Source organism: Diadema setosum, chromosome 1 (genome assembly GCF_964275005.1).
Source record: "Diadema setosum chromosome 1, eeDiaSeto1, whole genome shotgun sequence".
Taxonomy (NCBI): Eukaryota; Metazoa; Echinodermata; class Echinoidea; order Diadematoida; family Diadematidae; genus Diadema; species Diadema setosum.
The window spans coordinates 16,826,773-16,840,114 of NC_092685.1; the positions used below are offsets into that span (position 1 = coordinate 16,826,773).

A 13,342-nucleotide genomic window follows, 5' to 3' on the forward strand; every position below is an offset into this window, starting at 1 on the left:
TGGCTCTTGGAAGCTTAGACTTAGCTCTTAGCTCTTCCTTGCGCGTGCGGTTGGTGTTTTACTGGCTGTGGCTAGGCTGTGGCCCTCATTTCCGCCACGGACAAGCAAGGAAAGCAAGTAGAAAGTATTACAGATCTGCTTAATGGTGGGTAGTTCAGACCTCCAAAAGGTGTGTACTGTCTGTACGTACGTATAGTGCCTAGATGAACATGCACATACTAAATGGGTACCAATATCATGCCGCCGATCGGGCCATACTAGTATCGGGTACAGAACACACTCATCATCTTGTGGGCAGGTGGTTGCTGTCTACCGCCATCTAGTGGTAAGTAAAAGAAGAATTGCATGAGACGCCTGTTGGTACGATCGTACAACGATCGTACGATTACATTGCACTCGCATCGGTGAACGATGTGAACAGTACAGTACTCCACAGAGTGCGCATGTGGTGATGAATCGCACAGTGTCGTGCGATTTCCATATCTTCACTATGCTACAAATGCTAAGAATCGACGAAGGGGACGTATTACTGTAACCGTTAGAGGAAATTTCGGCGAGAAGTAAGGCTGTCTTCCTTAGATCAACAAAAAGAGGTAAGGGCGTGGTTGGAAATTCCCGTACATCATTTACATGTATCCTACACTATACAGGTGAGATAACTAGTATTAGACATGTTAGAGATCGGTTTTGTTTTCCAGAAATCTGTCGTCGCGTCGACAAGCACCATTTTTTAGATTACGGTACCACATACTCAAAGTTGTGTCATGTTGTGTGCTGATATGATGACGGTGCGGTGCGGTGCAGGCGCAGGCGCAGGTGCTTGTGATGTTGCAATGCAATGACTGCTTGTTGGGGTGGTCTCATATCTCACATACCATTAGCACATCAGTGTTGCTTGTGTAATTTGAAGCGAGGTTGATGTGGAACATGTTCTTGCAAGCTACCTCCCAATCACTGACACTGCACATGCACAGTGGTGGCTGCACTGCAAATAAAATCAGGGTACAGGAGAGTGGAATGGATTGATCGGAACGCATTGCATTGCAATTACCATGGTACCATGATTACCATGCATCGACATCGGGCGACAGTCACTCTTGACACTCGCCTGTTCACACTCAGACATTGTTAAGTTAAAAACAAAGTTAAAAAACCTGCACCAAAGTTTGACCTCCATGTAGCCAGTGGTCAAATTTTGGATGCAGATTTGGTTGAATGGCTTGACTTACTTTCAAACCTGCACTTCTTCATGGCATTCTTCATAGCAAAGGAATTCTAATCAATTAACTTCTCTCTCTGCGCCATCAACATCAGCTCGCATCCTGTGTGGTTAGCCCTTGCATTAGGCCAAGTAAAAAAAGAAACCAGTTTCTCGTCCTCGCGCGCATCGATTTTGGCCGCCGCATCGATTTTTTTACTATTTACTATTTTCAAAATGGCGCTGAAAATACCAAGAAATTCATAATTCTCGTCCCAGCCCGCTCCCCGCCCACATCGATTTTCAGTTGCCGAATCGACTTTTTTGATATTTACTATTTTTTCAGTCGCCGAAAAAAGAAATTGACAATAATATTCACCTACCAATGGTGACGTCTCATTTCTAATTACGCCTTGCGTCCTCTACTTAGATGTAGTACAGCTGTAGCTTCTGTAGTGCGTATGTAATAACGCATGCATTTCACACTGCTCCACAAAGCAGTCGAACTGTATAGTTGGATGGGCGGGCCGCGGCCGCGGGCGGGCCTGGGCTGTGATGTACAGCGCACTCGGTACGTCGTGAACGCGATAGCGGCAACATTTTTGCGAACAATCGCTGATATTCCACGCGTATTTCGCGCATTGTTCGTATTTTTCCCTGTTTCTCATATTTTAAGCGGATGAATTGTACTGTGCAAATGCTTGTGAGGATTGTATGGAGTTTGTATACATTTTCCTGTCATTGTGACTATGTGCATGTGTGTGCAGTGTCGGAAGGTACGGTGCAGTGGCCGTGCGTGCCGCACCGTTTATTGGCCAAGACATTTTAGTGTGCGTGTCTGTAGCTGTGTAGAGGCCCGTACACTCTGCTCTGTAACGTTGCATCTGACGGCGATGTATTGTTATATTTTGAAGATAAAATGAATGCGCTTTTCCAGCAAATGTAGAATTATTAAATGGGTGTATCTACAAAATAGATAACTTTTCCACGGATTCTGGTTTGTCTCGTATTTCTGCGGGATACTTTTCTTTATGATGTAAATTCACGGACACGGCCGTGAGTCGTATCATCTGTAGTGTGGTATACAATCATTCATCATCCAAATGATGAGTGATTATCAAATGTCTTTTTAGAACATGAAGAAACATCTTTAAATGTTTAATGCTATAATGCCATATCAGTATCATTTTGACATCCATCTGCAATTGTACAAGCCAGTTTCCAGTTGAATGTGCTACAATTGTACTGTGAAGAAATGCAGATACATACCAGCTGTGTGGACACAAAAAGTCACAAACACCAATGATAAATAAAGCAGTGTTTTGAATATCATGGAATTTATTTCAGTCGTACATTTGTTGAAAGACATGTTTTATACCTGTTTCAATTAATAGCACAATACATCAGAATTGCAAGTACACTGGTATCAGAAATGCCATTACAACACTACCAGTTTTAAGATGGTCATTTTCCCTTGACATCTGTAGTGGAAAGAAAAAGCAAATGTATTTCTGCATGCATGAAGTTTCATTTCAAGTATGGTACATATTTGTTTGGAAATGCACAGAGTGCAGGCAAGACATACACTTGGGACCTGGTCTCTCATAACACAGCTACCAGAGTGATATTTCATTTCATAAATTGGATATAGAAAATAGTAAAGCCCTCTCTCGTTAACTTTCTCAGAATTACCGGACGAGAAACACATATTACAATTTGTACTTTCATTTTGACAATCCTCGAAAAAATAGTAAGATATCAAATAGTAAGGACCTCCCTCATCGCCTTGCTCAAAAAACCCGGACGAGAAACTACTTTCTTTTTTTACTTGGCCTTAGGATGTTGGTATTTAAACAGAGAAGAAGAATCGGCAAGAGTTCCAAATACCTACATTTTGTATGTTATTATCCCTACTACTAAATTGATCATCAAGTTCAAGTTAAAGTTCCTTATTCAACACTTTCATAAAAAACATAACAATGGATACGCAACAAAAATACATTAGCACATTAACAATCATACAATCTTCTGCAGGACAGAGAAGGAAAAAAAATGGAAAAGAAACATAACAGTGTAAGGGCACAACAGGAAGGCTGATTGCCTTATATGAAGTTGGAGGACCCTGGTGACAAAATATTTAAATTCATTCAGATTCGCGGGCCACACAAACACACACACACACACACACACACACACACACTTACAATTGATGTATAAGAGTACATTATGAGGTGACACATCACTTTATACGTGGCAAGATCATTGCAAGTTTATATGTACATGTTGTAAATCTAATAAATAAAACTTATATCTCTTCTTGAATTGATTTAGTGAAGAGTTAGTTCTTATTTTGTGTGGCAAATCATTCCATATCAAAGGGCGTGTATAGAAAACAGAATTTTTGAGCATAGAGGTACAATGTACGTACACTGTACACTGTACGTACGGGGGATGATAATCAAAAGAATTTCTTGTATAGGTTGTATGATAATCATGGATGGACTGATAAATGAAATATTCTTGCAGAGAAGTACTGGGGAGGTCGTGTGAAAAAAAAAAAGAAAAAAGCTCGAAGTAACTTGAGTCAAATGCCGTTGCAGTGGTAGAATTTATAGTAGAATACTGTAGATATCTCTAAAGTTGGTAATCTATAGGATTTTCCAATACATGTGTGTGTTGTTTTTGTTGTTGTTTTTGAAACTTTTCTAATTCTATGAGCATGATGAGAGGGGGTTCATTTGTTTGGAACTTAGATTCCCTTCCATCATTCTCAGATCAGTCCAGGCCCGAAGTGCTGTTGGCCTGTTAAGTGTTAGTGTTATTTGATTCTCATTCTAAAGAAGTCTACTCCATATCAATATAAATGATTTGATATTATCATTATCATTATTATTATTATTATTATTATTATTATTATTATTATTATTATTATTATTATTATTATTATTATTATTATTATTATTATTAGAATGGCTTATATGATTAAAAAAAACAAACAAACAAACAAACTTGCAAACTCGTAGCCCGAAGGCTAGAATACATTGCAATGACAAATACATTCAAATTAAATAACACATTGAACTGTCATACATAACGTCTACATCAAAAATTATTGTCAAATATAAATACTGTATATTATATTGCACAAAATATTACCACATATTTTTACCAAAATTACAAAAGTATGAATATTACACGCCATCCTTCATCATTCTAGTTTCTACTTACACTGTAACAACAACAACAACAACAAAATATTCATATAAATATCTAACCTACCAAATTATATTCTAAAGATATACTTAGTACAAAACATCAGAGCAAAACAAAACAAATGCTGGACCAATACTACATAAACAAACAAATGTATATACAGTGTATACATAAAATCTATTCATATATCACCATCATATAATTTTTTTTAATCAATAGTTCTGCATCAAAAAGAATATATTACATTAAAAAAGAATCATAATTCCTTTAATCCAACCCTTATTAAATGATATGTGTCGATCAGTGAATAGCAGAGAGCCAGTCATCCCTATCTAAATTCTTCTTGTTTGCTCATAATTGTGATACATTTGTATTTTTATGCTTGTATGCTACATACTTTACTGTGGTACAAAGAAGTACTATATACACATGTACATGCATGCTGCTGCTACCAATAGTTGAAAGTGGCAGAGACTTGGGCAAGACTTCCTTAGTGTACGTCACCCCTTCCCTTCCCCCCTCCACCCAGCTAATACCCCACCACTGGAAGCATTGGAAGATTTGTGAGCTTATGACATCAATGCCTTCAATACACATGTATTACCAAAAGTGACCTCTTGCACTGTTTTAAAAGTTTTGAAGTATTTGCACATTTCAGTTGCTTGGTCTTCATACTGAATATTTTTGTCTTAAATAACAGACAGCAATTGTGAGCACAATGCCTTGCTGGTACTATGAAAAGGAGGACCTTGAGAACACCCCCTCCATCAAAGATGGTATCGATGCAAACACAGAGGCTCGCTATCGCAGAGAAGGATCACGCTTCATCATTGAAGCAGGCACAACGCAAGGACTGTATCCTTTCCTTCAGTGATTATGATAGGATTGTTTATGTGACATTTTATGAGAGTGATATTACCTGTGATGTGCATGATGAATTGTGTGTATAACTGGCAAAAAAAAAAACAAAAAAAAAAACAAACAAACAAAACATTTTTATGTATTGGACTAAAAGTCTTATGTGTATAAGTCCATGCATGTGTTTTAATTCAGCTTTAGCATGTTATTTCCTTAATATAATATCAGAAGATATGATACAATGGCAACAGGAGTTGTGTACTTTCATCGATTCTACATGTTCCATTCATTCAAGGAGTTTCCACGCTATGTAAGTTCCACTTCTTTTCCCCTTTTTCATACAATCCCATTGTATCATTTCATGGACAGTTTGAAAAGGAAATATTCATAGTAATGCTTTATGTTTTTAGAGTTCATTTTGTTATGGAGTCATATCAAGCGTACATTCATCATACACTGTAGTATCTGTCCTGTACTTTAGACTTAGGTTTACAAACGAAGATTAATTTCTTTATTATTTCTTGTTTTCAATTTACACACACAACTTGTAATGTCTTGTATCTGTTTAACTTGGACGCATGCTTTTAAATATTATTACGATTATTTTTCAAAGTCTACACGGATGGGAATTAGCCTCTAATGGCATGCATTACAAGAAGATTGTCCAAATTGTTACTTTAATGCAACTTTACAAGCACAATGATATTAAATTGTACTCCTGTATGGGCATGTTTTATTTTGGGATGAGGTGTCCTTTAAAACTCATCTCAGAACAGGATAAACAAAGTGTTGTCAGGTTACAGCTGTTATTGCAATGTGACTTTAAATATTTTCTGTGTCCCATATGACCCCAAAGAAGATGGACTCGTGTGAAATCTGTATGTGCAATTTTGTTGTGTTTTCAGGTCATGGGTGCAGCTTGTCTGTTTCTAGCAGGTAAAGTGGAGGAAACCCCAAAGAAGTGTAAGGACATCATCAAGATTGCAAAGAACATCTTGTCAGAGCAACACTTTGCTGCTTTTGGAGATGATCCCAAGGTGATATTTTTATTTCACATATCCAAATACAAATTGTATATGCTGTGTAGAATATTCACTGTCCTCTTTCATGAAAGCAAGAGAGAATCTGTGCCATCAAAGCTGTTACTCAACACTTTGGTTTAGTGGCAAAATGCTAATTAAATGTCTGTTGTATCTTTTTAAACATACACTTTGACCGTCAAATCTGACAGTGACATGCTCAAGGACATGCATTACCCAAAAAATTATAGCAACAATAGATCTATATCCTTAAAGGGGGTATCTCACTGAGCGTTGAATGCTTGCGAATGTAGCAATGTTAGGTTTCGTCCAGCCAGGGTTCTTAAAAGTTGCAATCCAGTTCGTTAACAGTTGCAATCAAACTCGCAGTTTTCATTGTCGCAAACAGTATAAAAATCCATGTCGCAATTTGTCATATTTGACAAGAAAAACTGTTTGCAACAAGGAAAACAGTTTGTGAATTTGATTGCAATTGTTAACGAAGTTGATTGCAACCGTTCATGAACCCTTACGAAACCTAAATTTCACTAAAATTGTCTGCGTTTGCAAACATTCGTCACTCAATGAGATGTCCCCTTAAGAAATTATTGTCATCTGTCAAATCTCTCATGTCTCAAGGAGATACAGTATACTTGCAAAAGTTGAATCCAAGGGGACCAGAGAAAAATCCTCCAAATTGCACAGTGGAAGTGATGCATATTTACATCCATCCAGGTAGAATTTGTCTGACTCTGGTAAATTTTTTAGACTTGTTCAAGGTTGACTTGGGCAAAGTTGGTCGTACCTCACACGTATACAGTATCTTTACTTGTAAATGTTTCGTACATGTTATGAGTGTTCAACTAGTCCAGTTACAGGGATACAAACCTTGATAACAGCTTTCCAATTCTAAGGGCTGGACGGCATATTTTTTTTTCTTTTTTGGGGGAACAGTATTCCTACTTTCATTTGAAAGACATACTGTATGTAGTTGTACAATTTTGGAAAAACAGAATTTTCCATGAAATTTGCAGTATTTTTTTTTTTTTGGGGGGGGAGGGGAAGAGGAAAATACTAAAAAAAAAAGGTAACAGTGGGCATCTCTGCAGTTGCCTGCTTGATTCAAATGGATGCTATGGGATTCTCAAAGGCAGCTTGTAGTAAAGGTCAGGCCACAAGGTCACAGCCTCACTGACCGTCCTCATTGTGCACATTACAGGAGGAGATCATGACACATGAACGCATCTTGCTGCAGACCATCAAGTTTGACCTGCAGGTGGAGCACCCCTACAGCTACCTGCTGAAGTATGCCAAGACCTTCAAGGGAGACAAGGATAAGATACAGAAGCTTGTCCAGATGGCATGGACCTTTGTCAATGACAGGTAATTCATTTGTCCATGAGAATGTGATATATATTCCTGAACACAAATTTGATATCCTGCACTGAATTTTAACTGGAGTCTGTGATACCACTCACTCTTGAAGTCTCTGTCACAACTATTTGGTTATAGGGGTTTTAAGAAGTTAACCATGATAGTCCATTATGATTATTAGGTTTCTGAATGTAAGCCTATGTAGAACAGTCATTCTCTTGCATGTTATACTTCAGAACCACAACAGTGTATACTAAGTAGCCTGTCGGCAAAATTAGGCTTCAGTAGTTTCCAAGTGGTAATTTGATATGAGGTTATGATCCTTTTTGACATAGCTATCATCAATATTGACTAAACTAGCATTGCATTAACATATCTTGCTGTTGTTTCTCCCCACACATGGCACAGTCTGTGCACCACTTTGTGCCTGCAGTGGGAGCCGTACATTGTGGCTGTGGGTTTCCTCTACCTGGCTGGCCGGCTGTCCAAGAGTGACCTGATGGACTGGTCAGGGAAGTCCACAAAGGTCAAGTGGTGGGAGCAGCTGAATGAGGATGTCTCGCTGGACATCATGGAGGGTCAGTTGAGCTCTTAAGGAAACTATGTTCCTGTCCTTTACATTATCCCAAGGACTTTTCAGTCCTTTGCAAATATCGTCATGCATCAGTTCAAATGATTGCATCGACCTTTATTATTCATTAGAATCTTATGCATCATGTGGATTAGAAATAAAAAAAAAAATAAGTATTTTTCATTATCATTGTCTAGTCTGCTGATGTCTTCCAGTTTAAAGATAATAAAAAGTTTTGGTACCTCAAAAGTGTCCTTGAATTTCCTTGTCTTAGTTTGTGTTTCAGGTTAAAGTACCTTTCATATAACTAACACTGTGAGACTTACTCGCCCCAAAGTGCTCTCATGTCTTAGTAATCATGCAATTAACTGCGATCAGCAGCCCCATACGCATAGCGACCAGCAGTCCCATACGCATAGCGTAATCGGGCTTCGCATTGTAGCATTCAGGATCATGACAGATTTAGTATCGCAGGGTAAATGTCAACTTAAAATCCCATAAATTCTTCAATTTGAAGACTTACCGATTAACTTGAAGTATTGAAAACAGGCTTCGGGCAACGTTTGGTTCTGCCTGTAGTCCCTTTCTGTTCGAATTGATGACTGAATGTGACTCGGTCGACAGGACCTTAGGAGAGCTACATACAGTACACTGAATACTACAGCCAGTGCATGCGAACACATCACATGCACACAAATTTCAAATCCATGAACGGATAAGATGTTTGTGTGCGCATGCGCTGGCCATGGTATCGTGTATGTAGCTCTCCCAAGGTCCTCTCGACCGAGTCACATTCAGTCATCAATTCGAACAGAAAGGGACTATTGGCAGAACCAAACGTTGTTCGAAGCCTGTTTTCAATACTTCAGCTTAATTGGTAAGTCTTCAAATCAAAGAAATTTTTGGATTTTAAGTTGACATTTACCCGCGATACTAATTCTGTCATGATCCTGAATGCTACAATGCGAAGCCCCATTACGCTATGCGTATGGGGCTGCTGGTCGCAGTTAGCTATGCGTACAATGGGCTGCACGCTGCTGGTCGCAGTCAGTGGTTTCGTACAATATTTATCGACGCTGGACAGCGTCGGCTCTGGTACAAAACCATTATTGCATGATTACTAAGACATGAGATCACTTTGGGGCGAGTATTTCTCACAGACAACGTACTTTAACCTGAAACACAAACCAAGACAAGGAAATTCAGGGAAGCTTTTGAGGTACCAAAACTTTTTATTATCTTTAAGAGAAATGTAATATGAAAAGTTAAAAACATTATGAAGATTTGTGGCAGTTTATCCATTCTGTGCTGACTAGCTATTTTCATTGTTTTTACTTTTTGGTATAATTGTTTATCATTATTATTATCATGAGATACAGAGGGTTAGTTAGCTTTTACATTTTGATACCCAAGAAAAAGAAGAGATGCCAGCATTCTTGTGTGAATTGTATGCATCCATCTTGCCATGTAGTAACAAAAGTAGTTGAGATTGAGCATGACAGACACTTACTTGTAAAAAAAGAATAAAAATAAAAAAATAAAAAAATAAAATCCCAAGACATAAGCTAGAAAAATCTTAGTTTCTTTTTCCAGAGCATTCATACGAAGCATGAGTAACAAATGATGCATCCCTGTGTGTCTTTCCAGTTTTAAAATTATGATGCAGAGTGAGAGTAGGTACAAATTTCAGTTGTCACCATGTGTGATGGATTAAAATAAGGGCACATATATTTCCTTCTCTGATTTTTCAGAAATTTGCCATAAATTGCTGGATTTGTATGCAGCTGGACAGCAAAAAGGAACCCCCCACACACCAAGCAAAGCTGTTGTCAAGCGTTCCAAACCAGTGAGTATGCGAGATAGCATGTCCAGTGCAAAGATGGAGGTTGTAGAGCTCATTACACTGTGTATATTGTATGAAAAGTGTAAAGTGCTGAATATTCATCCTCTGCTGACTTTAAAAGTGGTCCCTGTGTGATCATGGAGAAATTATGGTTCTTGTCCTGTAATTCCGGCTATGGTTTACAGTGTGTATTTGTACCAACATTCACATTTTTTTTTTCTTTCACATTGTTTTAAGAAAACAATACATCAACAAAACGATGAAAGTGGCTGGTATTGATACAGTGCACTCCCGTTATAACAAGCATGGTTATATAACGAAATTCCAGTTGCACGAAATAAAAATCCAGGTTGCAAAATTATCAGCTCTATGTTTTTGTATTATTTATTTGTTCGGTTATAACGAAATTTCAATATAATGAAAGAAATCTGCCAGTCCCGAGGACTTCGTTATAACGGGAGTTCACTGTATAACAAATGACCTTTCATGACCCATATGGATAAGACCAATGATATTTTTCAGCAGACCCTCATTCTAAAGAACATTCCTCATGTAAACTTGTTTTCTAGAAAATGTGTTTAATGATATAGTTTTAATTGATGTATAAAAGAGCTTTCTGCATGCCCATGGAGATTGTTATAACAAGATTCTAATGTACTATTTATCACCAAGAATATGCAGTGTAGTGTATGTAGTAGTAAAGGAGAAAATCAAATAGTGCTAGATATACACTATTTTCTTACCATATGTGTCATATTGATGACTACACTGTGTCTCAGAACAAGATGATATTGTGATGCTAGATATACAGTTTTTGTATCTTGTACCATATGTTATATGAATGACTTCACTGTGTCTCTGATATCAAGATGATACTGTATTATTGAACCTGTGCATGGCCTAAGTCTTTTGTTACAGATACTAACAGAGATGACTTTTGATTGAGTGTGTAACAAATGCTTAAATTCCATTATCAATGTTCTGACAAGTAAACTTGTAATACTGTTCCTTGTTTTACCTTTACAGAAATCAGCACCAGAGGGTGAAGGTTCACATGGAGGTAAGGACTATGATGTTCATTTTGCTATATGACATCTGAGAAACTTGCATGCTAAAGCAGAGTAAAACCATAGCAACTTCACTTAGAAACAGAGTTGGCTTTTGCATGCCACCTCCACATTTTAAATGAGTGTGAAAGAAGCATTAGCATATAACTGGTGATCAAAATTAGGATATGATGAAGCTGCAGCTGCTTTAACATTTAACAAAACTGTTTATATCTACAGTCTCATGCCTCGTTAGAGACAGCATGTTAAGTCCTGCCTGTGAGATGTTTTGATTTTTTTTTACTGTGCAGCTTTCCAATTTTTGTGAGGGAGCATACATAAGCTGTGGTTGTAAAGTGAAATGCAGTTTGTGAGGTATTTAGTGAATTATACTGCTCTTTCAAGTATATGACCCAATATTCAAGCCATATGCCATAAGGATATACCCACATTTAAGTGCCCAATGTATGTTTTGTTGTTTCTTTGTTTTTCATTCAGAACCTTCAGCCAAAGCAATTAAGCATGATCATCCAAGAGAGAAGCAGAGGCCTCCACCACCACCACCACCTGTCACTCATGCCCCACCAACTGTCACACCCCATGACCGCCAGCAGTCTTCTTCAGTGCCCCCTCCTCCACCACAAGCAAACCCCAGTACTTTCCCGAGCACAAGCATACAGGTTCACCTTGGCTCAACCAGTCAGCCACCCAAGGTGCCTCACCAGGGAATGCACCTTTCACCCCGGCAACCTCCTGCTGTTCAGCATCATCATCCACCTGTGGTGCATCAGCCACCGCAGGCTCAGCAAGCGCCGCCTCCAACATCAGTCCAACAACCCCCACAAATGGGGCATCAGGCTCCTCCATACCACCAGCAGCCCTCATTTCCACTTCCCAAACCAGCTCCTACCACATTTAGTGCACCCCAGTACAACACCCCGCCATATTCATCTGCACCCAGTGGACCAGGTCCTCAGGTTGTCGCTCCTCCTCCAGTTCAGCCATCAGCATCCGTTCCACCTGCTGCTATACCCACACCACCAGCCTCCCAAGCGCAGACAACTCCACAGTCATACCAGCAGCTACCTGGACCTTCCCAGTTCCTCAATCATCCTCCACCGCCATTGCTAGCACCGTCCTACAACCGCCCACCACCAGTCAGTACTAGTGCAACCCAACAACCTAATTACCAACAGCCCCCACACAACACATCTGTACCCCCGCAGGTTCAGCCTCCAGTTGCGCCCCAGGCCCCGATGTACAGACCTCCACCCCCATCATCAATACAAGCCAATGTCACAGGCCTCTCCCAGAACAGTGTGCCAAGTATGCCACAGCTTCCACCTCGCCCACTTCCTCCAGGGCTCCCTGCCAACCAGTACCCAACATCAACTCACCCCTCCATTCCACCACCAACAACTCAGTATGCACCGCCGGCTCCACCTGCTCACCCTCCAGCAGTGCCACCTCACTATCCCATCCAGCGAACCCAACCCGCAGAGACCAGCACCCCAACAACACCTCAGACTGCACCTCCCCAAAGGATGCCTCACAACTTTCCACCTCCACCTGGGAGCCAGGTTATGCCCAATCAGGGGACCATAGACCAGTCCATGCTGAGCATTGCTCAGAATTATGCTGCTCAGCAGCTCCAGAACCTTGGGGTGCCGCGAAACATTGCCATGCCGCCGGTGGGTGGCTACGGAAACCAGCAGCAACAGCAGCATCAGCCACAGCAGCAGCAGCAATCACAGCCTGGTGCTGTTGGCCCATCAGGACAGGGAGGCTTTTCCACAGGACTGGCCACTGTTCGCATTACTGGCCGGGAGATGGGAAGAAGACCCTCCCATGGCGGTAATAAACGCAGATGAAGATATCATGCTGTAATGTAAATAAGACGACATTCTCTGTTATACTGTAAAAGTGGATATTTTCGCGTGACTAATTTTTCGCGCTAGGCCGGGTCAGAAGAGTTTTGCATGTTTTTAATTCCGCGGAATCAAGACATCACGCACAGGAACGTATGGCAAGCAAAAATATTCGCGTGTTTTTATTTTCGCGCTAGCTGGTTGCGCGAAATGCGCGAAAATTTCAACACCGCGAAAATTTCCACTTTTACAGTAGTTGTGTGTATAGATTTTTTGCAGTTCATTTTTATAACAAGTTGCCATCGTCATTAATATGTTGTGAAGATCACTGTAGTACTTGCATTTCCATTCA

General features: G+C 39.8%; 1 protein-coding gene across 1 annotated transcript; it reads left to right on the top strand.

The window, feature by feature from the left end:
- Positions 1 to 548: 548 nt before the first annotated feature.
- LOC140227671 (uncharacterized) lies at positions 549 to 13,144 on the top strand. The gene is made up of 9 exons (XM_072308089.1): positions 549 to 593; positions 5,112 to 5,266; positions 5,498 to 5,579; positions 6,175 to 6,306; positions 7,508 to 7,671; positions 8,071 to 8,240; positions 9,985 to 10,079; positions 11,103 to 11,136; positions 11,621 to 13,144. The coding sequence occupies exons 2-9, from the start codon at positions 5,130 to 5,132 to the stop codon at positions 12,991 to 12,993; spliced, it is 2,187 nt and encodes a 728-aa protein (XP_072164190.1). The 5' UTR covers positions 549 to 593; positions 5,112 to 5,129; the 3' UTR covers positions 12,994 to 13,144.
- Positions 13,145 to 13,342: the final 198 nt, after the last annotated feature.

Excerpts from the sequence above, each read along its gene's own strand:
- LOC140227671 (XM_072308089.1), top strand. The coding sequence starts at position 5,130 with ATGCCTTGCTGGTACTATGAAAAGGAGGACCTTGAGAACACCCCCTCC. Across the intron at positions 5,580-6,174 it reads TCAAGGAGTTTCCACGCTAT|GTCATGGGTGCAGCTTGTCT; the intron begins GTAAGTTCCACT and ends TTGTGTTTTCAG. Across the intron at positions 7,672-8,070 it reads TGGACCTTTGTCAATGACAG|TCTGTGCACCACTTTGTGCC; the intron begins GTAATTCATTTG and ends CACATGGCACAG.